Source organism: Aulostomus chinensis, chromosome 20 (genome assembly GCF_037954235.1).
Source record: "Aulostomus chinensis isolate RoL2024-O1b breed Wild chromosome 20, RoL_Achi_v1.0, whole genome shotgun sequence".
Taxonomy (NCBI): domain Eukaryota; kingdom Metazoa; phylum Chordata; class Actinopteri; order Syngnathiformes; family Aulostomidae; genus Aulostomus; species Aulostomus chinensis.
Window position 1 is genome coordinate 18,725,270 of NC_141339.1, and position 27,288 is coordinate 18,752,557.

The 27,288-nt window shown below is 42.2% G+C and overlaps 1 protein-coding gene and 1 long non-coding RNA gene across 6 annotated transcripts in view; one reads left to right on the plus strand and one right to left on the minus strand.

Moving 5' to 3' along the window:
• coq8aa (coenzyme Q8A, genome duplicate a) overlaps positions 1–27,288 on the minus strand; it is a 30,747-nt gene that overhangs the window by 676 nt on the left and 2,783 nt on the right. Inside the window, exons 2-18 of one of the 3 annotated variants that reach the window (XM_086190317.1) lie at positions 23,467–23,566; positions 23,176–23,258; positions 22,806–23,056; positions 22,533–22,728; positions 22,367–22,433; positions 19,169–19,243; positions 18,123–18,251; positions 16,023–16,108; positions 15,342–15,482; positions 14,033–14,114; positions 13,819–13,912; positions 13,086–13,227; positions 12,886–12,993; positions 12,685–12,750; positions 12,235–12,321; positions 5,697–5,767; positions 530–575 (exon numbers count right to left, since the gene is read on the minus strand). In XM_086190317.1, the coding sequence (XP_086046443.1) occupies positions 545–575; positions 5,697–5,767; positions 12,235–12,321; positions 12,685–12,750; positions 12,886–12,993; positions 13,086–13,227; positions 13,819–13,912; positions 14,033–14,114; positions 15,342–15,482; positions 16,023–16,108; positions 18,123–18,251; positions 19,169–19,243; positions 22,367–22,433; positions 22,533–22,728; positions 22,806–23,056; positions 23,176–23,258; positions 23,467–23,560 (1,803 nt within the window). In that variant the 5' untranslated portion in view covers positions 23,561–23,566 and the 3' untranslated portion in view covers positions 530–544. Of the gene's footprint in view, positions 1–529; positions 576–5,696; positions 5,768–8,959; positions 10,973–12,234; positions 12,322–12,684; positions 12,751–12,885; positions 12,994–13,085; positions 13,228–13,818; positions 13,913–14,032; positions 14,115–15,341; positions 15,483–16,022; positions 16,109–18,122; positions 18,252–19,168; positions 19,244–22,366; positions 22,434–22,532; positions 22,729–22,805; positions 23,057–23,175; positions 23,259–23,466; positions 23,567–27,288 lie in introns of those variants that run through there. The other 2 variants (XM_086190318.1, XM_086190316.1) reach the window with 2 other exon arrangements.
• On the plus strand, positions 11,190–15,635 carry LOC147243136 (uncharacterized). Of its 3 annotated transcripts, none has more exons than XR_015110730.1 (4): positions 11,190–12,526; positions 13,579–13,642; positions 13,896–14,013; positions 15,387–15,635. It is a non-coding gene; the product is annotated as an uncharacterized LOC147243136 (long non-coding RNA). The 3 variants fall into 3 exon arrangements; XR_015110731.1 differs by having other exon boundaries at positions 11,190–12,130; XR_015110732.1 differs by lacking the exon at positions 13,896–14,013 and having other exon boundaries at positions 11,190–12,130.

Consider the following 27,288-nt stretch of genomic DNA (forward strand, 5'->3'; position numbering starts at 1 on the left):
TTTGTGACATCAGCGGAACGAAACTTATGTTGACGACTAGAGGAGCGACTGCTGCTAGCAAAATAGGATCGGGAGGTCGAGGCAGTCGAGGTAGAAAATGAACCTCATATTTAAAAATTAGGCTTGATTCCAGTGACACTGGTGCCGTTTGAAGGATCGTGGCTACCACAGTCAGTCGTGAGGATTTTGGGGGTAAAGTAAAAAAAACTGGGGGCCAAGACTCTTCTGTTTGATCATGAGAGTTTTGACTTTCATTAGCGACTTTAGCTGAGACATAAACTCTCGAACTGGAGTGTCTCACAACAGCATATGAATGCAGATGAACTAAAAGGTCAAGTCTCATCAGTCCGCAGCAGATGTGATCTGTTCACTCAGGCAGCACACACGGAACCGCAGCCAAACACGACTGCTCCTGAAGGCCACAGAGACCAGACCGCTGAGGACATCCTGTCTCTTGTCTAGAGTTTAGAGGGGGCAGTAGGAGAGCACGCACCTCTGCCAAGGTCAACAGCCCACTCTTCTACTATACAAGCCTCCCACCGGATTATTCATCAGAGGGCCCCCTTTGATTTTTCCTGAAATTGACAAAATATAAAAAAATACTGTATATTTCACTGTTCAAGACAGTGAAAGCAATTTTTTTAATTCTTCGCTCAATGGCTTGTTCCACAAAATGTAACCAAAATCTTTTTTGTTGCATAATTTTGTAAAAACAACAAAAGTGAAAAAATCCAAGGTCTCATTCTTCTACTGCTGATGTCACAGAAAGAAAGCAAGTCAGGAAGAAAACAAGGAGGAAGCAAAGAAAAAGAAAGACACCGTTGTAATAAAGAAACACTGAAATAAAGATGTGAATGCAGCCAACAAACATGGAGGTTGGGCACTTTTACTGCCGCCTCTGACAGAGAGTAGTCTTCTCCTTGGGTATTGATGCATGAACAAGTGCGCGTGCACACACGCACACACACACACGCACACACTAGTCACTATCACTCGTAGCACTCAGGCATCCTTTGAAGCCCTGCCTGCTTTGTGTGCCAGTATCAGTGTGCCTATGTGAGGTAATTGCCACCGTGCGCACAACCCAGTGTGAGTTAGCAGGCTGCGAGATTGTGTGTATTTGTACGCGTGAGGTACAGAAAGCGTGTGGGAGTGTGCAGCCCCCCTGGTGTGTATTGTTCACCGCTCCCTACTGCTCACCAGGCCTCTGGCCACACGTCTTACTCAACTGTTGCTGCTAGAATCTATACTCCTGTTAGCGCTCACGGGCTAGCAGCTTATTGAATATTTATACGGATTTATGAAAACCATTTTCTTGTTAGCGGCGTCCCGCGAATCATGCATGCTGTTTGCTCCCTACATCACCGATACAATGCATGTCTCTGCAGCTTCAGGCTTTATTCAGCTTCTTCTCCCTCCAGCTCTAAACTGCATGTTTGTCTTTCTGTGTCTCTCTCTAATGGGACTGTGCTGCATCTGATCAATATTTTTTTCATACTTCCACATCAACGAAAGAAAAATAAACCCAAACACCTTCTCTACTTTCTTTTTTCCCGCTCATCTAATGATCACGATATTCTCTTCCTCCACCTCCCCTCCGCTTTTCTCTCTAATGATTGTTCCTATTTGATCTTATCATATCATTGCCCTCTCTCTCTCTGTCTGTCTCCCTTACACACATTATTCCTCCCACTCCCTGCATCCCCCACCCCACCCTAACCCCCCCCCCCCCCCCATCGACTGCCTTTATTTCTTCATCTCCAGTTTTGACTCGCTCCCTCCACCCTGCGTCTCCATCTCGTTATTGATCCTGCAAACGAGGGTTATGCTTCTGCATTTGTGTCTGTTTCATCATGTAATGCACCTGCATCAAAAGGAGGTTGGCTAATGTTGAAGAGGAGGGAGGGATGGAAGGAGGGATGGAAGGAATGTTTACAGAAAAGACGGAATTATGTTTGGGATCGTCATAACTAACTGCCTTGTTTTCTCTCTGCTCCCCTCGCCTCCTGTTGCTCCTCCTCCTCCTCACCAAACCCAAGTTTCAGACGGTAGGTGTTTCTCTGTCATGACAGTTCCCCAGTGACTTGATGCAACACAAATATTCTGCTTGTCTAAACTTCTAAAAAGATTTTCAAAAAAACAACAAATATGCAGGATTTTTCCCAGGATTCAAAATACTTGTCGAAACATGATTTCTGAACTTTCTCACGATCTTTAATCTGGACTGGTATGTGCGGTGGCCTGCCAAGGACCTCAAAAGCGTGACCGACCTTGGGGATAACAGTCTGATTCACCTCCGCTCAAAACAAAAGAATATCAAGAGAAAAATCTAAATGTCATGTTTTCCAACCAGCAACAAGGTTAAGTTAAGGCCAAAGGAAACTTCAAACTTTTGGTTTTTTTTTTTGCTTTCTGGGTTTGTGGTAGATATTTAATCCATAACTTATTGAGTTCAATTCAATATATTGTCATTATACCAAGCAGAGCTCATGTACGGCCAAATGTCCGTCAAGTGCAGTAAAGTCAGGGAACATGACAATAAATAGTTCAAGTTCAAGACGGATGTAGGAAGACAAAATAGTGCAGGCGCGTGTTCAAGATAGATTATTGATAATCATTCAACAATATTGGATGTAATATCTGATTCTTTCCCCATTTCAGAATGAATTAGGGACTTTTAAAGAAAGGAAAAGGACATATTCACACACTTCATCAGCCCATTTAACAAAATGTTGTTTGGCTTAATTTTATCTTCATGTTTTATGCACACTGGCATTTTCCCACTCAAAGCAAAAAGAAAGAGTGACTTGGAGATTTACTCCCCAGGTATGGAAAGCTGGTAGCTCCTTCAGGATACTCTTTCGTAGCGCGCTATCCTGTCCATGTGCCATGTAATACACTCCACCCTGGCTCTGGCCCCGATACTCCATATCCCCATGATAAGAAGTGTTCATCAATATTGCATCACTATAATTAGTCCTCCAGCCCACACAGCGATGTAAGTTGTGTGTTTTAGCCTGGAGCGGTTACATTTAGCACCAAAGCTCTTGGTTAGGCTCAGAAAAATGACGGTTTGAGTTATAATGAGCTCTGTTAGATGCGCACTTAGGTCGTATTCACCATTTGTTTTTACGACCTTTCTGGTTGTTCTTCTGGGGGGAACAGGCTGGTATATTTGTCTTACTTAAGTATATTTCCATTATTTACAGAGGGAAAGCCAGTTAAGAGTAGTTGCTGGTCGGATTATGAATCCTGTCAGTGTTGCTGTGTATGTTTTTCACTCATTTTCTGACATGTGAATCAAAATGAAGGCCCTGGCTCAAGACTGTATGCTGACGTAACTTGTGGTCATGTATGCTTCGAGTGTCATGTCATCGTTAATATTACTACTGCAAGAAAATAAACATATGTCGCGAAATATTGTGGTAGCTTTTCAAATCGCACGCCTCCTGTTTGTCGGGTGAAAACAGGAGGCCGAAGTTTTGCATTCTGCCAATCTCATTTCTTGTTTTATTCAATCGAGCTCTCAGTTTACTCCCTCGGGTAAAACTGAGAACCTAATTGTCATAAAAGTTCCACATTCATGTTCTGTAATTGCATGTCACGCTTAAATACCTCACCAAAAACGCCAGACAATAGATTTTATGCACAACTGATATTTCTAAAAGCAGCGAAAAGATTTTTCTAACCTCCACACGCTCCCTCAGGCTGCAGAGACCCCGGCGTTCCACAAGACGTCTGAGGCAGGTTGCTCTCATGGACAGTTTGACCTCTTTGAACACCCCCCCACCCCCCCACCCCCCCCCCCACCCCCCAAACGCCTGACTGTGACCTTTGTGATGACCTGCCTGTCTTCCAAATGCTCGATGACAGAGAGCAAAAGAAAACAAGAATCGACTTTTGTCGTCGTCGTGCGTGATCAGGCGTCGTTGGGGAGCTGAGACGAGGAACACGAAGGATTAAGATGGAGAAGGAGGAAGAGAAACAGTGTGTTTGTGTTTTTCTCAAGTGCTTATAAAAATGAATATTTGATCTGTATGTTACGTAATATGACAGAATGAAGGAAGAACGAAGGACAGTATACCGGCATGAGAAGCTGAAGTGAAAGTCGTGTTTTTCCATGTTTGGCTTGTGAATTTGGTCAAAATCCAGAAGAAAAGAGAACAAAACGCTGTAAACACTGTATAAATGTTGTTGTAACGGGTGTTTTCAGCTTAAGTAATTACCCAGCCGGCAGATTTAGTCCTTTCACCATCAATTTCAAGTGACGATACTAGAAAAATGACTTCATTGTTCGTTGTTGTTCGAACAGCCTTCATGTACTTCGACATGGTGTCCTATCTCTGAGAGGTATTGAACTTTCAGTCTTCGTGGTTCTCGTGATTAAAGAGGTCAGTTTTTTCCAACGTTAGCGTTCAGCCGCCTCTAAATCTTGACAGTCATTGAGGGAAAGAACTGGAGACGATACAAGCAAAAACTCTCTGTCTTCCTTTGACGCAAACTCAGCAAATCCGTGAAGGTATAAGCGACTCCTATTCTGTTATTCTTTTCATTCACTAATTAAATAGCACACACGTATTTAAAATGCCGCACCGCAACGCTAGCCACAAGATTGGTTTCGTGCTACATTTATAGGATGGAGAGGGAAATGAGACATCTTCTTTGATCACACTTTAACTTCTGGTACATCTCAAATGTGAAAATGAGAGTCTGCATAATAGGAGTGTTAATTAAACAGTGATCCGTCTGGCATACTGTGGTAATTATACAGTGCAACTGTGTGAGCGGCTTTGTTTGGCTGTTTTTCATTAAATCGTGAAGAGTCATACGTTTACAGTAAGTAGAAAAAAAAATATTTTCGGTATATAAAATGTCATAACATAGTTAATATCACTACAGCCTAACCTAAGCACTTATTTGGTGGAAGGATTTCACCTCGGCTTTTCAACTAAGTACATTGTAATTGTCTGCCTTTTAAATGGCTCTTAAATACAGTGTGGCCTCAGTATGACCATGTGGATGTTAGCCACAAGTTTCATCCTAAATCATGTACATTTGGTTATTCTGAGGATGTGTGTAGCATCAAGAAGAGTCCGACATGTATAATATCCTTTGAATTGTTCATCCAATTGAGGCCATGATCCCACAACAAGTTGAAGCGATGGTCTTTTGCTTATTAAACCCATGCGTCATCCAAAAAGTGTATTTTGTATTTCAAGTACTAACAAATAGATATCTTGAGCTCAGGGGGACAGTTTCACCTCCCGAATTACTTCTCTGTGGCTCCAGAATGCTGAGAGAGCTAGCCATGTACTATTCAGCTTGAAGCTAATGGTGACTGATGGCTAACGACAACAAAACTGTCCAAAAAAACAAACAAAAAAGTAAGGTTAAAAACTTTCATTCTCTGATATAATCCTCTTTATCCAGCTGTATACTCGATAATCCACTAACACCTTGATATGAACAAAGAAAAACAGGTTCTGTCGCTTTAATTTGGGGCCGCTGGTCGCTGTTGTCAACAGTTAGTCACCATTAGCTTCACGCTAAATGTACGTAGCTGGCTCGGGCTGCCTTCTGGGGACACAAAGAAGCGACGCAGTTGAGAAAATGTCCCCATGAGCTCAAGACACATTCACTTTCCCCAAATTAACAGGAGCAGCCTTGAGCTAGAACGAGCTGGTCGCTCAACTCACCTGAAACATGACACCATTAATCTGAGTCCGTTACGTCTCTGGATATCATCTGTGAGATTCATGCAGCACGTCTGGAGAAACAAAGCGATACATTTATTTTTGGGTGAAATCTCAATGTTGCATGTGGACAAAGGGACGTGAAGTCGCATTTTCTACTGGTGTGTTGCTGTTTTTCAAATTTGTACCCATGTACAAAATGATGTTCTCCTGGCGAGTCCCTATTGAAGCCTTTTGTGTCCAAAGGTACTTCTGAAATGTTATTTGGACTTCAGTTCTACATATTGGTTCCTCCCATGTCGTTTCAGGGGGAACATTGACTGCTTTGCTCTTCTAGGTCTCTAATAGAGGTGGTGTTGTGCTGGTTTATTCGACTGTACAAGGAACATACTGCCATGTACAGCACTCTGCATGCTTATTTCTGGTGTTTGCTGATTGCATAAAGTACCACATAAAACTATTTTACAAGTGTAGCTTAAATCTGTAACTTTGCAGAACTGTTTTGATTTCAAAATGTTTTATTGATGATTGACGCAAAAGTTGCAATAAAAAAACGTTTTGATGTAATTAAGCGCGTTTCTATGTCCACTAGAATCGTTGGATACAATCGTTTTCATGTACATGCATCAACAGAGTAAATGTTCCAGACCAGTGAGAACCATTCAGCCTTGGCATCCTGCTCAAGGACTCCTCAGGAGTCGCGGTGCCCTCGAGGGACTATTTCCCGTTTCCTGTGTTCCAGATGACTGATGGATTCTTCATCTGAGTCAGACAACTATAGTTTTGCATTCTCAATCCCAGAGAAGCATGGCAGGATTTTATGTTCACATTTTGTTGTTGTTGTTGTTGAATTAAAGCATCATTTTCTGAGCACTGCCCTGAAGTTTATACACAGAGACATTCAAAATGTTGGCATTTTGCTTCCCGCTGCAACAGCTGGTCTAAATTTATTTTCTATTTCTTTTGGACAGAAACGACATGTTTTTTTCTTCCCTTCGTGTGTTTATGTTTTTTTGCATCATAAAAATGTATTCATGCAAATTCATGGACTCACTTGTGAGAAAAACAAGTTACTTGACTTTGTTCTCTCTGGCCATCAGCAGCGGGCGATGCACTGAGGCAGTTTTAACTTCATATTGGCTTGGCATCAGATACCCAGAGGCTTCTTCAGCTCTGTTTTTAAAGCCAAAGTGACCAATGCTAATTTAACCCAAAGTCCCACAAGGTTCTAATTAGGGAATCGGTTTGAACGAGCATATTTGTCACTGCAGGTATAATCAGAAAAGTCTTTGAGACTTGTCCATCTTTCATGTTAAACCCGTGAGTCTTGATCATTCCTGTTTCATAGAAATCCCTTCAGTAAGCTGATCTGATTAGGCTCAGTTCTTGAGCACCCATCGCTAAAACTGTATGAAATCTGTTTCCATGGCGATGCTAAAATAGTCTCATTAACCATCTGTGCAAGGATGCTGATGAGACGGGTGAAAAAAATGCAAATCACGCAGTGTAAAAACTGCTAAAAATAGTAAAATGCGTTTTCCGTTAAGTGTTGTGCTGAGACTTGCTGGCTGTCCTGCTTCACCAAATAAGGATTTCTCGCCACTTCCCTCTCCAGTAGCGTAAACACAAGCACGGCGTTGAGGTTTACATGTCAGCCCTGCAAAATGTAGAGTCTAAACATTCGGGTCACCAAGATGTAATACAGTGACACAAATGGTTCGAGACCATTTTCCACAGCATCTGAGGATCATTACCAAGTGTTCTCTAAACACAGATTATTTATGAGATTGGCCTTTACATTATTTTGGGTTCTAGCTTGGTCAGTCGTTCACAGAAGTCTGGCTGGGAGTCCAATGTGGTTTCTAGAGCACAGTTTTAGAAAATGTATTCTGGGAAAACAGCAGATGGCATTTGACTGGGATTGATGAAGTGCCCCTGATGTTCTTGGCAAGCTTGTTATTCTGTTTAACTAATGGGTCCTGGCTAAATACAATAAAAAAAAAAATGATGTAGATTATTTATAAATTGGTCAATTTATGGGGCGCCATGGCTCAGAGGTTGAGTGGCCGTCTAGCAACAGAAGGCTCGCTGGTTAGATCCTCACCAGGGTGAACCCCACCCCTCACCCAATGTCAGCTGCCTACCGCGACCCTTAACGGATAAGCAGTACAGAAAATGGATGGATTTATGGTTCATTTTAATTTTTTAAGTGTCATCCGTAAGAAAGCATCAAACATTACAAATGTCTGATTCTGTGGGGATTATAGCTTTTGGTATAAACAGACAGTTTGATTACTGGTTAACACTTGTAATACTTTGCCATTTTAATATCATGGGTAACAACAGTATACTAGTCAGAATCTGCGTGGTAACAGCTCCACCTGTTGGCTATTGAGGTGCATCACAACACACTCAAATCACTGGAAATGGTTGGAAAGAGTGGAGTACGACTCATACAGGAAGAGAGAGGAGGGAGTAGGAACGTGTCCATCTTCACACACACTCACCCCTCACCAGTCTGGGCATGAGTAATGTGATGATCCTTGTAAATGCTTGTGTGAACATTTCATGAATATTTGAGTGTTTCCCTCATTGCCCGTGCTGTCTGGCACGTCCAACCCTGGCCAGGGCACTGCTGAGTCAGGCGCATAACTTGTGTCTTTCCCTCAATTGTGTTTTTTAAACCTTCCAATTTTCTTTTCTTTTCTTGAGCTTACAAAAATATTTTCCCTTCCCGAGTTCCATTTTATAACTCCAAGAATGCCGTCAAAAATTTTAGCGGGAAGCCAACAGGAGCTGAAAGTGAAAAACAGTGACAGCAACATGGCAACAGCAAAACTGTCTCTCAAACTCATCATCTCCATCCAGCCTTTTTTCTTCCTGAGATACATTTTTATGACTCCAGCATGCAGTCAAAACAGTTAGCTGGAAGCTAACGGTGACTGGTACCTAACAAAAGTGACAGCAACATAACAGCAAAACTCTCAAGCATACAATCCATATCATCTCTTTAATAATCCTCAATTTCATTTGAGCAAAATACAAAGAAAGTACAAACACTTCCTGTTAGGCGCTACCATTAAAAGGCACAAGCTAGCTGGTTCAAGCGGCTAGACAGCAGGTGGCTTTCATAGCTACCATGACTAGCACCAAACCAGAAGGACTCTAGACTGGTTAATTTTTGCTCAAATCAAATGCTCGAGGATTACTAAGCAAAAAAAAAAAAAAAAAAAGACATGGAATAAGCCATAGGATGTGTTTACAAATATGTAAATGGAGGTTTTTAGGTCGTTCAACTTTTGCGTAGTTGCTGTAGCTATGGTTAGCCACAGGTTGCACATAGCTTCAAGCTAAATATATTTGGCTAGCTCTTTTTGAATTGTAATGATAAAGTAATGTAGGAGAGAAAAAGTATCTTCTCGTGCTCAAAACACTTATTTGTGAGTCGTCTGAGGGCAAAATACACTTTTAGGTCCAGTATTTATTTAATTGTGCTAGGATATATTGAGAAAATGTGGAGAGATCTTCCTTGTTCGAGGAGCAACAGACATTTTCAAACTGACACAAAGTACTGAGACCACACAACCAAAGTCACAGATCAAACATTTACTCATTTCTGTGTTCACAACTTTCATTAACGAGTACATTTTGATTAGAAAATTGAAACCATCTTTTCACCAATTCTTGATATGGAATAAAAAGGAGACATTTCTCGTCTCACCAAAAACTACAGGCACGGCAGTCCCCCCCTCCCCGCCCGTAGTGGAGAGCTTTATAAATGTATTCACACCAGCCAGGTGACAGAGGATTGTGCACCCAAAATGTCTTTGAGAGATTAGAGATTTGTGGAGGTGAGCCCCTGAACCAGGCTAGTGCGATAAGAGGATGAGCTTCTCCCATCCTAGTATTTCATTAATATACATGACAGGCCCACAGCTAACGTTTCACGTTTGATTATCTAAAGAGGAGCTGAATTCGGCCTTCAATGAATTTCTGAACCATGATTTAATCAAATGGAATTCATTGATAATTCTGATCCCCAGATGATCAGCGAACTACTCGAAAGGACTAACGGGAGAAAAATCTATGGATTCTTCAGACATTAAAATGAAGTTTCAACCTGAGGTTCATTAAAACAAACATACTGGATGTCATGTTAATGGTCACTTGAAACAAAATTCAAATAGTACCCACAAAGCTATAGACAGCAACTGAAATAAGCGGCGTTCAGCAGAGTTAATCTACAGTTACCTTGACGGTGAACGCGCCTACATGTCGGACATTGGCGTGTGTTTATGTTGACCCCCGTTGTCCCATTTTCCGAGAACAATCTTAATTTGCTTGGCAATATTTCAACTTCGATACTGAATCTGTATGTTTTGTTCATACCTCCCTTAAAATGCTACATTTAATCTGAAATAATCCATTTCCAGAAACTGTTTAGGGAAAAACAGCCAGACACATCCTGATCAACACTGACGGATTCTACATGAATCCCATGATGCGGTGACTTTGGGTTTACAGTCCAGTCTTCTTCCTCAATACAATCATTCGATGACATTTCTCACCAACTAAAACAGTTTGTTATTATCCAACACAATTCAACAAAGCACAGCAAAAGAAAACATTAACAACAACAAAAAAAAGCAGCAGTCATCGTGAAGAGATCCGAGCAGAGATACAAATCCTATCTTTTTACATTCATTTTATCCCAAAACAAGGCCGTTCTTCCACTCCGTCCTATCAGGGCCATGTCAAGGTGCGAGTCTGGCCTCAAAGGACAACTAAGGCTGCTTCGAACTAAGAAATATGAGAGTTCTAAATCTCTCTGTAGTGGGATGCCCAAAATGGGAACGATCAGCTTGTGCTCAATGACAGATTCAGGCGTGTAACATGGCCTCCTCTTAGGTTTCCATCTCCACACCATCAACAGGCACCTTGCAGTTGGCCCCAGGTCCTGTCACTCAAACCACCTGATGATCTCAGGCTGATGAAGAGGGCGGTGTGCGGCCTTCCCAGTACTTTTTGTATGTCGCCTGGAACATGTTCTTACAACGCAGCTTTGCATTCAAGCGCGAGCAGATAAGGAAGGAGCCACCCATCTTACGGTGCAGTGAGTATGTCTCCTCCGGAGGTGGGGTGAGCCGATGTTTCAGCATCACCGGGATGAGGTTGTGGATTCTCTCAGTGGTGGACTGGGAACCAAAGTCGAAACTGTCCATGGAGGCAAAAGCCTCGCCAAGGATCATCACCGCGTCCACGTGAGCGTTCACCATTGCCTGAGCGGAAACACACGGATTAGACCGAGATGTCCCAAGGCGACCTGAAGATTCAGGCTTTTGTTTGTAGACTGGTACCAACATCATGACCACCAAGATCCACTTCTGTTCTGTCCCTTTCAGCCTGCTGCTCTCTTTACAGCAGCTAGGATCAATATTCCCCTGCATGTGTGAGTAAAAATTAGTGTGTAAATGTGAAAAATGGTTTGGCAGTGACATCACTTTACACTGGGATGCTAATAACCGTTAGCAACACAGAATACAAAATATTTCGGGATGGGTGTTCCCGAGTCTCAGCCTCCCAATGGAATTATCATTCCTAACAAATCAAGAATCTTTGATTGTACATTCGGCTTGTTTTTCCAAAACAATCCAACCCAATCTGAATTTGAGTTGTCAAAAAAAAAGAAAGAAAAGAAAAGTGGATTCATTTCAATAATTTAATTGTAAAAAGGAAATTTCTTCAAAAATGTGTGCAGTTAACCACAGTCCATGTGGAGATGTAAGTTGTGAATGTACAGCTGTGACAAACCAGGGGAGGGCAGTAACACATCCTGGCTGCATCGTGTCTGACAGAAGTGATCAGGAGACCCCAGGCGTCATGAGACTCTCAGTTGGTTTGTGAAACATGAACGGAAAAACACAAACAATTGCTGTTGCCACTCGTGCACAAGTGGTGCCGGACATGCTCATGCTGCCTCAGATTGCTAATTGATTGTTATGGCTGTTGACTTCTACCTCTTCGGTTTCTTCAGGCATTTACCAAAATGTTTCTGAAGAGAAATACTTTAAATGTCACACACAAAAACAAAAAAAGCAACTAAGATAGAAATATCATATTTTTTTGACAGCCCTGGTCCGAACTGCCCACGTTTTGAATGAAGTGCACAATTGTCTACTTGAAGCTCGCACATGCTTCACTGTTTAATACTGATGAGCTGATTCTCAGCAAAACAAAAAAAAAAAGTCAAACATTTCTTCATTTGTTGAGGCGCGCGCCATCACGCGCCAAAAGTTCCATTCCATTATCAGAATCAGTCAGACACTCGTGTAGTGTCCATAAATATCGACGGCGTGGAATGTGTGAGATGTCTGATCGAACAAGTGCAACAACTGATGTTGTTTTGGGAGTTTTGTCTCATCGCCCAGAACAGAAGGGTAACATTTACAAAAAAACGCCAGTTTATTCCTATTTGTCCCGGGTTTGACGGTGATATAACAGCTGTGGACTGTGATGTAAAGCAGACAGACGCTGTGTTTACCTTGGACTCATACCCAGTCAGGAACTTCATCTCGACAGACCTTTTCAGAACTCCCTCTCTGTCACCCTCGGCAGCTGAGCGGATTACCTACAATCACACGCGGATCAGGAATGTCACTAACAATACTTTGATCCATCTCTTGCTCTCCGGTTTCCACACTGTTTAACACCTTCAACCCAAACAACATTTGGCACCAGTTCTGGCTTGATGAGAATATTCCACAACTACAATAATTCACTGCAGCTTGAAGTGAAGTGCATACGGGAAGATTTGTGTCGAAGTCAAGTGCATTGTTAGTTTTACATCGCACTGAACTTATTTTTATCACATTTAAGTGATGGTCAGGTCCTGTCAACAGGTTTCCCTACATTCAAAGATGCACAACCTGATCTGGCACTTATTATTAATTACAATATGATAACTGATAATAATAAAGCAGGTGAATCTTACCTCGATGTACACATCAGTGAAACTTCGATCAAATCCTCTGGTGGCTCCAAAGTCCAACAGGGCAACCTGAAGTTAAACTCTATGGTCAGTTTTCATTTTTAGAAGTGATACAAGTAGTCGTCATAGTAGTAGTAGTAGTAGTAGTAGTAGTAGTAGTAGTAGTGATAAATGTTGTAGTAACTGTAGTATTAGCAGACTCACCCTATGTGTCTGTGGATCATAGAAGAAGTTGGACCAGTTCGGGTCGGTCTGCATGTATCTGAACTCAAACAGTTCTCTGAGGCACAATAGCAAGATGTTCTCACAAATCTGCAACACAAGAGCATGTAAATAATAGAAACAGAGCCCGGAGATGTGAGGCAGAACCATATCTATCTATCCATCCATGGATCCTGCCACACCTCGTCCTTCAGCTCTTGTGTGAGACTCTCAGCCTGGTCCAGGGGAAACCCCGGGACCAGCTCTGTGGTCAGGACGTAATTGCTGCTTAGCTCCTCGATCACCTCTGGAACGTAGAAGAATGGGTGATCCTTCAGCAGCTCCCTGGATCAGACACATACAAAAGGCATGCAAGCTTAGAACCACTGAGTCCTCCGGAACACCAAATCTCTGTTCTGACCTTGAAACAAAGCTCACACAATTAGACGGGGGGGGGGGGGGGTGTTTAATGAGCTAAATATAGACTGTAATGTGAATATAATAGGACTCTCTAGCTCAAGCTGGGGAGGGGGGACGGTGAAGCGGAGGTGATAATAGTTCTTGGGTCTCGTTATTTCAGTGAACCCCTCCAGCAGGTTTCCCCTTACACACTGTCTTGGCTGAAGCTTGGCGCTTATGGATCGAGATATTCAGCCAACTAATATCTGGATTGTCCTGACTCCTTTCTTTCAACAGGTGGCAAATGGCGCCCTGGCATCAATGCGGAGGTGCAGATTTGTCCTCGGTCAGTCTCCTTATGGTCAGTGAGCTCCAAAAGCTGCTTGAGTGTGAACTTGACATATGATGGCTTCATAAATGTTTATCGGGGATTTATAAATTAGGCCCGCCTAAGTATTTCACATGTTACATCGCACTAAGTGGGGGCCACTGTCTAGACTTTGCCCAACAGACATCTCAAAATATCTGACATCTCACCTAAATTTCTTTGCACACTGAGCTTCCCTGATATAGTCACACTCCAGCGCCAGCTCTTGTCTCATCACATCTATCAGGTGCTCCGGAAACAGACCTATAAACAACAACAAATAAAACAAGACCTGAAAGGGTGAAATGAGAACAGGGAGAGAAAAGCTGGCTGCAGTTGTGTGGGTCGTCTGCAGACATGAGAAGGTGAGGTATGAGCGTGTACCTTCGGGCAGCGCGTTGCTCATATTCAGCACCGTCATCAGGTTGTTGACATCACTGTTGATACTCTGAGCCACGCCGGGATACTGAGAACGATCACAGGAAGACAACCTTTTTAATATTTCATATTATTCCTCAAAGTGTAGGTATTTTCAGAAATATTCAAATTTTTCCACTCGTTATTTATTTGCGAATTGAGAATGGGCATAAAAACCGGTGCATGGTCTTTTATTGGAAACACATTCCTCTACCTCATGTTAACAAAAAATTCCAATCATGGTTTTCATGACTGTCTTATGGAATACTCAGATTCATGAGAGTTGTAATCTGTGATAACAGGATTCAAAAACCATTATTTATCTATCATCCAAAGATCTAAAAGGGACAATTGACCTTTCGCAAAAACCCCACCCCCCTTAGTTACTGTTGCTAGCCCGACATCCATCTTGACGCAGACGGAGTGTCAACAAATGTCAACCCTGGGAAAAGTGCGTGTTAATGACTCTTTTCCGAGCAATACCTGTGTGATATCCTCCAGATTGAGGCAAAAGAGGTTACAGTACAGTGGAGGGATGTCGTCTAAGTATTAAAATATGCAAAATCAGAAAAACCCCCAAGATCTCAACCTCAAATGCAACCAGCACAGCCTTGTGGACCAGTCATGCTCTTGCACTGCCAGGTAAGTTCTCTTTCTTATGTTCGTCTAGTATTGTTAATTTTTAATACGAGTATTACCGTTAGGTTAGCTGGCTAGCTATCGCTAAGCATTAGCCTACCCTCGCCTTGGAGCAGACATATGCATGCTTGTTTATTTTGGAGACATTCAACTGGGAGTGGAGTCGTCCACACTGTTTGATCCATTGAAGGCACCGCTCCTGTTGGGTTTTCAGCTTTGGGAAGGGAAAGAAGACGACTCCCCCAGCCAAACTCTTGGGGTACCTATCGTTGGATTCACATAATCCATACGCACATCGCTTTACCATTTCGTCTGAGGTCCACAGCTTGTCAAGCCTTGTTTACTAGTAACGGTTGCTAGGATGTATGATTGGACCATGATCATTTGGGGGTGGGCTTTTGCGAAAGGTCAACTGAGGCGACAGTGGGACGGATTTTCTCTTTACTTTAAGGCAGAAAATAAACAAGTGTGTTTCTCAGAGAAACCTCACGCCTCTGATTTAAAGCCAACTCAATGTCTGATCTGTAAACAATCAGAGATAAGATTACAGTTGGTTCAGCTTGTTTGTCACAATAACATAAGATTGTAGTGAGCGTACACACATATACACACACGCACACGCACGAGTAGATCTAACCTGTATTTTCATGGCCACCTCCCTGCCGTCCTTCATCCTCGCCAGGTGAACCTGACCGATGGAAGCTGCTGCAAACGGACGCTCTTCGAACGACTCCAGCTTGTCTCTCCAGTTGGGACCCAAGTCGCTGTTTAATGCTTTCTGTGGACAATCACACCCATATTCACACAAGATGTTTCAGTCTTCATCTTGTATCCTGATATGCTGGTAGGCAATACATAAACCTGCCATTGTGGATTCCTAAAATCTTATTTCAACCTGCGAAATAAATTGTAAAATAAAACAAAAAGAAAACCTTCCTCTTCTAATTTTTTTTAAACAATTTTTTTGGCCTTTTCATTAGATAGTTTAAGGTCAAGAAATAACAGGAAAAGGGAGGGAGAGGAGGGAAGACATGCAGAACAGGACCCTGGGCTGGAATTGATCCCTAGTTCTCAGGGCGGCCTTGGCTTCCATGGTATGCACTTAACCTATGCGCCACCAGGGTGCCCAATTCTTCCTGTAATTTCTTTGCCATACAGAGTTTGAGTATTGGGGGCGATTACTCAAACAGCAACAGGTTTTTAGGAAAGACTTCAGTGCTGTTGATAGTAATATGACACCTTCAGAGATGTAAATGTATGTTATGTCTTCATCATAAAAGCTGATGTAACGGTAATGAAAGGCGGAGAAAAACATTACCGTCATTTGTCTGATTGGCATGAAGTCGGCACTCTGTCTCACACGCTCAAAAATCTTGGCCAGTTGAGGGTTGATGAATGCATCATCTGAAATAGACATAGTGTGATAAGATCTTCTATCCAGCTATGAGTCAACTTGCATTCAACGGTGCAATAAAGAGGTCCGGTTCATGGGTATTCACCAGCCACAGATAGACACAATGGTATAGTATTACGGCGGCAAAAAACAAGATAAGGAACATCATTCCTAGGTCTATTCATGACAAAACGAGGGGGAAGAAAACTTACAAACTAAGAGCAGGGTATCATCAGTTCTAAAACAGTTGCACCCCTCAAGGTGAACCCTATTTGGAACCCTGCTGAAGGGTCCAATGGTTGGGTGCACAATCATCTGGCCTATTTGGAAAGGACCCACAACAGCATGCTGCCAGGACGGGTCAATGTCAGCAGTGATTTTTACCATGCTGATGACTCATGTTTCAGTGCTCTCAGTTGACGAAAATAAAGTCTTTTCACTGTGTGCAGGGAGGGGCGGAGAGGTTGCAAGTGTTTGTTTGTCCAGCTACACAAGACTGTTGTCGATGATTTAAGAATCAACTTGTCACCACCTCAGCGAGAGTGAGGCTGTGGCATGACTACAAACAACACACGCAAGGTCACTCCACTTTGCTGAAACCTCGAGCAAACATCAGGCAGCCAGTGTCAGATTCTAATAATGTTTGTCTATTTTATTCCAATTATATAATAATACTGTTTTGCTTCAACTTATCTAGTAAACCATGGAGGTACAAAGGGCACCCACCAGGGTCGGAGCGAGTGTCCAACAGTCATAAACATAAATAATGAGGTGTTTACAGCCGATACATGACCTGGCTTCTTTAACTCTGCCAGGATTTTTACTGGCTTCAACTCTACCCGTCACCTGTTGTGGAACTGTAGTATCATACGTGCAGTCGTGGAAATAAGCAATAACTGTTATTAGTTATATGTTTATTTATGCGTGTAGCACATAAAAACAATCGCTAACATAGCATGTATTTACTGAAAACCACAGCAGCATGTTGGCACAGCAAAGATGACACGAATGCATGTATCGCTGACCAGTAACGACTAGGTTTCCGTGCCGTCTTTCTCTGTTGACATTCATCTGCAATCCAGAGTTTTATGCGCTGTGCAATTTTGACCTAAAACCGGACAGGAATGCTTGTGGTCCACATAGCTCCTGGAGATATTTGATTTTATTGGACTGCGTTTCATCCTTCAATGGTTGGTGACTGTTACTACATAATATAGCTCATTTCTAAAGAAACACACCAACTTTTCTAAGAAATACATATAATTGTCATCCTCCCCAGAGCCGGACAAGAAGTTAGATGCCTTCCTCTCTTCTGGGTGTGCATTAGGCAGCTGAAACCCACAGAGACCAGCTGACTGCTAGTTAGCTTAGCACAGTGAATGGTAGCGGATGAGCAGGTTAGCATACCTCTGTCAAAAGTCACCAAACACACTTTTCTCCAAGACAGTCATTGCCTGCAATGATGTGACTGGGGATGAGTGGAACATTCCCAATGACATAGCAACTAAAAAAAAATTATGAATCGTTCCTGTTGTAGAGTCTGATACATAGCTGAAGCTACTGCAGTGATATGACACAGCATCTCAAACTTGAGTCAACAAATCATTCACTGGTGACTGGAAGAGCAACTGCTGCTACTTATTATAGCTGGCTTGGTAAGAGAGGAGGAGGACGATGATGATGATGATGGTGATAACTTTTGGAAACACAGATCTTTAGCCAGTTTTGGGAGCTGAGCAGGCAGGACAGAGGTATGTTAACCTGACCATTCACTACCTTTCATTGCGCTAAGCCAACAATCAGTCAGCAGGTCTCTGTGGGTCTCAGCTCCCTCATGTTCACACACAGGAGAGAAGGGTATCTAGCTTCTTGTCTGGCAAAGAAGCATATTTCAAAAGTAGTTGCCATGTTCCTTCAACTCCTACACTGAAATATAAAGACAAATATTATGTCATCCAAAACTGCCCTTGTTTGTCTCTCACCACCCTTCCTTAAACACATCACACAGTTCTTATTATTACTCACCTTGAATACTGAGCATCTGTCCAAGTTTTAATGCAGCTCCTCTGACTTTGCACAACGTTCTGACAATGCGTTCTGCGTTGGCCTCTGAGAGAAAAGGGCTCGAGTCCAGAACAGCCTTTTTATTTTCACCTACAGTAAAGAGAAGCTTTTAGAGCATGATTTAATCTTTTGGCCTCAGAAGTAGACTTCATTTTTCTATGGCAGGGTGTATTTATCTACCGTAGCATCAAAATCTGGATCACTTCATTTTGAGGTCATAAGTGCACAAGCTTATGTTTACACCACAGGTGTGTCAGTAGGTCAAGTAGTGCATTTGTTGTGTCTCTGAATCAGATTTCAGTGGCTTTAACAAAGATTTACCATGCACACTTGTGCGAGTGCCCTTACTGGATTAAAGTGCACACACAGATTAACACTGACAAACAGACGCACAAATGCTACGCTGTTTCAGCTTAGCACCGTTTATGGATTAGCAGGCTCACAGTGTTGAATTGGAATGTTAAAGTGGCAACTTGAGGAAGGCGGCCTGATTGCTGAGATTTTTTTTCTTCCTACTTTGTTGCCATAGAAAAAGTATGTAGTAGCTGGATTATCGGCCCACAAGTACCGACAAGCATGGTGGATGGTTCATGGCTTCATTCACAGTGGTGCTGTTCAACAGGAGGTAGCTGCAAAATCTCTGCAGGTTCTTAACGTGAATGAAAAACTAGTAAACACAGTTCAGGCAAGTTTTACCTCTCAGATGAAGCCTTAGTACTTTAAAAGCACATTTAGTGATGCATCTTTCCTGTATTCATCTTATACAAGATTCTGACAGAGAAAACCTTTATAACGAGCCCTGAGCATGTGCCAGTACTACACAAAGATAAAAGACTGTATGTATACGCACGACCTTAATATCCAACTAAGAGAATACTTAAGAAGCACAAAAAACCCTCTTTAGTATTGCTGACTGCAAATGTTGCTGTTGTTTTCTTCATTGGCCACTCCCACCAATCATAAGTATGCCCCGTCAGGGTGTGAGGATGTGTGTGTTTGTGTGTTACCTGCAGCACCATTATGCCTGATGGTCTTCTTGGCAACTTCTGCCAGTGCTCCAATGCCCAAACCAACAGCTAAACCTGGGGCAAAAACACACATAAACCAATTACACAATGAGAAAGAAAACAAATTCTCTTGTGACAGCAAAAGTCTTGGGAATAATGTAATTATAGTTCGTAAAATGATATTTTCATCCCACAAACCCTCGGGAACATTCATATTTGAAGACATCTGTTGCCCCTGATAATTGTCACACAGGAACAACAGCAGAGAACAGCAGGCAAATAAAAGATAAATATCTATTAACTCAGCATCAGGCAATAAGAGCTGCAACACTTCGACCATCTAACAGAGCACATTTATAATCTAATAACTCAGCAAAAATGCTGCTGAAATACATACACGGTAAGTAGTTTTATCAGCCCTCAGTCACAACAATGGAAAAAGACAGTTTGATGATGTTGTGCGGTAGCTTGGAAGGGTTGGTGTCAAAACAATCCTGCTAAACTTAAGACATATACTTTGAGTAGGGTGATCATTGATTGCTGATTGTGATATTACAGCCGTGCAATAAAAATGATTTTCCCCCTGCGATGTTCTACAGGTATTCAAGCCCTTTGTATCACAATGTTTTTTTTTTTTTGGCTTTTTTTTTTTATCCTCTGCTCCTGTAAATGTCACTGTACAGCCATTTTCCTCCTATGACCTTCATACACATACATATCTCCAGAAACACGCATCGTGATGCGTAGCATATCTTGACGTCCTTGCCAATAACCAGCCTTAAATGCTATGGACACCATTGAGGACATGCATCATCACTTTGAATAATATGGATTTGAACATCCTTGTTAACATTTGGTTCACTGTACGCACACAACTGACCAAACAACAACATCTGACAAAATAATTTTTAATGTGGATATGTTTCACAAAATATCTTAAATCTAGAGACAAACTACTCTTAGCAGGAAGAAAAAAAATACAGGAAGCGAAGAATACAAAAGTAGTGGGCTGTGTGTGTGAAAGCGAGTTCCTTCAAGCCATGTCTATACATTACATAACACAGTCTTACATAATCCGTTAGTCAGCGGCCTCTGAAGAGACAAATCTGCAACCCAACAGTAGATGGACAAATAGGGACACAGTGTGCCTCTGGTGTACATGTTGACTGGGCATGTCTTCATCGGTCTGGCATACTACGGAGGACAGGCTGGTTGTTTGCATGTACATATCTATATATGTGTGTATGTGAACTGATGGTGTATTATCACACTTACCAGACGTGTAATCTTAGTGTTTGCATTGCACCTTTAGTAGGTAATCAAGATTAATAAAAAAGTACATGCTGCAAATGTATACACTTTCATTTATACACAGCGGATGAGCCAGCATCCTGTCACTGCACGTATGTAATTATACACGTGAACTCAAGATGAGCACGAGGAAGTGCAACTCCCAGCAGAATCTCTGGGTGACAGTCGTGTTTCCAGATCAGCACAAGTGTCTGTCTATCATTTACACCACGTGTCTCCAGGGAACCTGCTGGATTATTTTTCCATCATTTGGCACTCAGAAGCAGATAAATAGACAAATGTTCCAAGGCTAACCGTTGGAGGTGGTGATACACATGGCAGCAGGAGGACTGTTGAACTCATTGTTGCCAGGAAACATGCTAACAGATCTCTGATTTACTTTGCCGCTTCTTCCCAACTATTAAGTGCCTCAAGTCTGCATGCTTTATCTTCACCCAGGGCTACCAATAAATCTTTGCCCATAACCGTTGCAGGAGTGTCAGGGACAGACAGAGGTCACATTCCTCCACCCCCTTTCCCTCTCCAATGCCTTCAAAATCTTTCAACTGTCACCAACAGTTCAAGTTAGCTCTGCCTTCAGCCTGCGCGGGCCTGGTATTACCACGTGTCAATCATACCGGTGAGAATGCACACACAAATTATACGATATCAGCATAGAATTGACCCCTGCCGTTATTACACTTGGCCTGTTTACACAGATGTAAAAAACACTGGGCTCATACTGGCTCAGCAGGTGAATTCATATAGTGTAGTATATATTACAGTGTTCCACAACAGAGGTGCAACATGCATGCTGCCAGGACAGACCAGACCTACACCGGTGCAATGGTGCATCAGTATTCACAATTTGAACAGTCTGTAAGAGGTTCTATTGCTCAGGGCCACATGAGGCCATACTCTATTTGCACACCTGCATCCAGTGTCTTACTTTGTCTTGAAATGTTGTCTGACAAGCCCCTGGAGATATTTTAGGAGTGCGTCAAACATCTCAATTAGTTGGTATCACACCAGCTATGAGATTGGAGGAATGACATGGCCCTTTCTCCAACTAAGTACCTCCACAGAGCCTAAAACCCTCATTTTTTGAAGCTGCTCGAATTAGCTGCAAATGTATTTGTGTTGGCTGTTTCATCAGTCTGACTCATTAGTTTACTTTGGAGTTCACTTGTGTCTCCCTTCACTTACACCTGTCGAATAATCCATCATTCTTCAAAGCAACAAGTTGGTGTTTGAAACTCTAGGGGGACAAATTATACTCCAGCTGAGGTTTGCTGTTGTTTCACAGTAAGAAAACATCCAAAATAGACAGGACTAGGAGACTGGGGGGACGCAGTTCCAGCCCTAACTTCATCTGACTGACCTTTACTCATAGGAATTTATACTGATATCTGACACATAGACGTGCTTTTATACACATTACAACTGCTGGTTTCCTGTGATTCAGTAATTAATTGTATATTTCATACCACATAAAATTTCTGCAGAGGTCATGATACAACCATGCCTGAACTCTATGACCCTGCAGTAAATTTTTTTTTGGGGGGGGGGGGGGGGGGGGGGGGGGGGTCAGAGTCAATATTACCAATATTACAAGGTTAATCTGCAGAGGACCTTTCAACTCTATACCTTGTCAAATTACAACAGCACAAACCAGTGTATATGCTTTTTTTAGTCTGTGTAGAACTGCGCAGCTACTAATCAGAGACTGTTGTATTCTTGTATAGCTCATTTTAAGACAAATAAACAGGGATTTAGGGACTATAGCCGCCGCTACAAAGTTTGTATTGACAGACCAAGAGGCAGGAAAGTCTACTGGCAGAGTTGCACATTCCTCCAGATACAGTCTGACAAAATGCCAATGAATCAGCCAAGAGAGAGTTGAGTTACCTCCAAAGTTGGCCAGTCTGCTGAGGCGGGTCACTGGAACTTTCCTCTCTCTGGCTCTCTCGCTCAACTACAGAAAACCGAGCAGCAAGGATTACTTTCTTAAACGAGCCCGAGTGTGAACAACAACATCTGTGCTTGTGAATAAGAACAGAGTTTCTTGGATTACCATCTGTCTATGTGGTTTGCTGTCCGCTCTCTTGCTCTGCCTGGCTTTATCAATGTCTTCGGCTGTCAGCCCTCCCACTGTGGAAGGGTCCTGATGGTAGCCTCTTTGTTGTCTGACTGACTGCTGACTGTGGAACTGTGCCCACATGTGTCTGTTCAGATGGCAGGTATAAAGATGACGGTGTCCCACAAAACGTCTGCCACACAAAAAAAACAAGTGATTACCTTGACCCTCAACAGATGAGAAACACCTAAAAACAAGCCTTCTCTATACCTGGAGGAGTCCTGGTGGTACGATCTGGTCGGTCCTCTAAACTGTTTGCTTGGATCTTCGTATCCCTCGAACAATGACTTTTTCCCACTTAAATGGCCAGCTGTGCCAGATCCCTCGTTATTGCCTCCTTGGTGATCTGACGTGAAGTCCCCGTCTTCCTCCCTGAACTCTGAGCTTGAGAACGCACTGTCGTCCTGAGGAAAGTCAAATTCTGACTCTGATGAGGAAGTTTGCTGCTGACCAGAGAGCTCCTACATAAAAAGACACATTAACACTCTTACAAAAAGACCATGCTCATATTCTCTTGACAATAAATGTAATTTATTAACACAGAAAACTCTCCAGATTCGTTGAATTATCCCTAACAGACCTGTACTTTCATAATGGCTGCAGACAGGCCTTGCTCAGCCACTGATTGGATGTTTTGGACTGCAGCACCAACTCCTGGAACACCTGAGATTATCAAAACACCAAAGGAGATTATTATTAGCTCTCCAATCCACTCAAGAGTCATCTTTTAGAACAGAATAGCACAAGTAACCAGAGTTTTTGGTCAATGATATGTACCAGTAACAACATTATAATGTCCATAATGTGACAACAAGATATGAAACACATGTATTCTTCAGACGTAGGAATAATAAGGGTACTTTGAGCCTACCTGTCCCAGAGCGTAAGGCGTTGTTCTGAGTTTCTATAACAGCCTGGCTTAACTTAGCTAAGCCTCGCATCAGTAACATCATGTCACCTGCCATGTTGGACTGAAAACAGAGCGATAGAGAGAATAGAGGAAATGATAAATATCAACACTTTTGTTGTCTCTCATACACAGAAGGTCTGGTAACATGAGCAGGTTCACCCTGTACACCAGAAGAGTGAACACAATGCCTGAATGTCCCTCGTCAACCTGCCGGGAGAGAGGAGGAACACAGAGATATAAAACCTGTCCTCAGCACACTCTCATCTGCCGCACCAACACACAGCTGTCACATCTCAAGATGACTTTAATACTCTGTCTAAAAATATTCATGACCCCCGACCCGTGTCAGTGCACTTATAAACATGTGAGAAAGGTAAAACAGAATGCTGCGTATACGGTGTGAGTGTGTGATCCTGGACTGGATAAGAAAGAGTCAGTGGAAACTAAGAGGGAGGGGTCTGAGAGTAGTTATTTATGCACATGAGGTAACGTGAAAGCACGTGTTTGGTTTGTATACACGGGTGCTTCACCTCACTCAGTTTCACACTAGTAATAGAAGGGTAAGATTGATCTCAGCTGCACCAGCGTGATCTTAAGGGTTTCCATCATGGAGACGGCTACTGTGGCAGGAACTACCACAGAGGTGAAACTGAGGATTCTGACTGCATTGATTTAAAGAGGCAGTAACGGGGCCGAGTATCGATCTCTAATAAAGTACTGAAAGAAGCCTTGATTTTCAAAACCTGAGGAGTACATCTAAAAGTTTATTTTCCATGTTGACAAAGTGCCTTGAGGGGGGAAAAAAAAAACCTATGCGGTGAAATATAAAACTGAAGAGTTGAAACAAACAAATGAAGTTAAACCACATTTCAGTGAACTGGTCTATATTTGAGTGTAATTTTATTGAGTGTGAAAACAGATCATAAGATGTAATGTAATGTAATTTCTGTATCTATCAAAGTACCCTTCAGGGAGAATCGAAGTCACAGTACTGATCGCAAAATTTATGAACACCACCCACTAATACTTGCCATTTGTGTCCATTCTGTACATCTGACACAAACCTATACATACATGCAATCCTAAATTAGTCTATTTTTTGTCTTTTCTACGTAAATTTTGTCTTCTTCATCTACAGATATCATAACGTATACATCATGATATCTGTAGATGAAGGAGACAAAATACACCTAAATATCACGACGTATCACGGTTGATATAAACACAGTAGAAACAAAGTGCTGCTCAATGATTGCTCGCCTGTGTACGCATTTCATCACAGCAACAGCATCCAACCCTGCAAATACAGTCCTTCGTCTTACAGGCGAAATCAAAATGAAGGTAGAGTTAAAAAAATGGGTGTGTAAGTTCACTAGAGGCAGGAGAGTGGAGGGTCAAAGGTCAAGTCCCTACATTACTAACTTGATTTACTACATCAGTAAATATTTTTCTATTACGTTTACGGTCTTAAAACAATAGTTTTGAACCCTCTTCAATGCAGCATCATGTTCATTGTATAACTTCTGCTCTAAGTTACAATAAACACACAAAAAGGCCAGGTATGCTTTGGGGTGAGGCTACTTTAGCTGACTGGTCAGCCTGGTGACTGGCTGGTGTGATCCCATTCTAAGATGGTGTCTGGTCTTCTATAAAGCCCGATTTAAATATATGACACCATTTCTTTTCCAAGAATCAAGCAGGTGTATCATTTACAAATATTTGTGACAAGCTGAAGTACTTGGCACACACATTCATCTTCATCTGGACTGATGAGAATACTGATGAGTCTAACTGAAGTTCAACCTGAGAGTGAAGGAACAGTTCCTCTCTGTTACCGCCTGCAGCGTTACTGCATGTTCCTGTTACATCTGCTGTGTTAGGGTGTGACAACGTGCTTCGACAAGGTTCTGCTGGGATTCAGGCCAATCAGGAAAAAACTGCTGCTGATAGAGTCAAAGCAATATGTGTGTGTGCACCGTTGCACATAGACACACACAGCTCAACACTGAGTCAGTAAGTGGGTCATCCGTCCTCCGTCAGGGGAGATCAGTGTTTTCAGGCTGTGCCGAACACACATTTGGACAGAGAGTACCAACAACAAGAGCCCAGGAGGAATGCATTATACAGCTTCATAAAAGGTTTGGCTTGTAATTATATTCATGCCAAATTTGTAGTGCTACTCTGAGTCAACTTTGTACTCCTAATCCTGCAAAGATGTACTACTAAACTCTGTATTTACATAGGAGGGTACACAAGCAAAGTAAACCTGCATCATGATTTCTAACACACATCAAGCAGAACACTTGAATGTTCGCTCAGAAAAATACCCCCCCCCCAAAAAAAACACTTATTTGCACCAAAGGTTTTAACAGCCATTGCTGAAAGTATCTGCAGTTTATCTACAGCACTTTGTAACGACCATCTCTCCACACATTTGTAGAAGGTGCACTATTGACCAGTTCATTTTAATGTTTACATGATAGGGACGGATACACAGTTACCCAGTAGGTAAACTATGCTTATTTCTGACGCTTCTCTAGAAGAGCCCTCAAAAATAGTGGAATAGAAGTACAAGCATATGTGCAATATTTTGTTCGCCCTTTTAAATTTGCCGTGATACACCGCTCGCACTGCGCACTGAGTACTTCACTAATGAAATACTGCAGACTTATTCCAGCGATTGATATTTAAGTCAACTGCAGCAAAGCAGCAGCATTTAAGCAGTCATTGACTGATTCTTCCTGCCAGCATTTTGATAACGAACCACAAAGCATTTCTGCACAAAGCCTCAACAATTTTTTTTATTTTTTTGTCAAAATGATATCTGATACAGTCAGGAAGGAATTCACTGTCTATTGCAAAATGGAAACCATTGAGCAACTTCCCATTTACCAGTGTGGGTGTTTGGCTTGTCTCGGTGCACCTGTGATAACCAGGGACAGCCAGATAGCTGACGCCAACACCGGTGGTTTTTGTCGTAGTTTATTACCCCTGTTGTACCATGAAAACAAAAGATAAAATAATCACCAAACTGCTAGAAAAAAAAAAATCTCTCATCCCTTCATCAAAGTATCTTTTACTGGGCACAAAATTCAGCAACACAAATACCCTTTATCTAACCCTCTTTTATATCAACAGATAAACATCGGCCACCAGTGGATTACGTTTTATTTGCCAATAGCTGATATCACCTTTGTTGCCTGCTAACAGTAATGTCAGATAACAGGGTGCTTCCTTAGTGACTACAAGCCCAGCATCAACTGGGATAGCCATGTGGCAGTTGCACGCATGCATGTACCACACAACTGCAGGTTACATCCGGAGACAATTATAAACCTGGAGAAGACTTTGAAAGAGTTTAATACGAATGTATTAAGAGAACCTCCTCTGCTCTTGAGGTATGGCACTGGATGTTCTGGCAGAATATACAATGTTGCAGTAAAGGTGATTACTGGAGTTGTGACCAAAAAAAAAAAAAAAAAAAGGTTTTTGCCTGATTAAAATGACCTTGACCATAAAATTTTAACAAGTTCCTCCTTGAGTCCAATGGTACATTTGTGCCAAATTAGCAGAAATTCCCTTAAGGTATGACTGAGATACTGAGTTCATGAGAATGGGACAGGCAGAGGGATGGACCTGAAAATGTAGTCCATCCAGCCAAAGTTGTCACTGGAGCGGAGGCATGAGGAGTAAATTAAACTGAGGGAAGAAAAGAGTGGGGAGGAGCTGAAGAGATCTACCGAGTCCAGTACGATGCCCAGTGGGAGAGAGTTCTCCACGTTC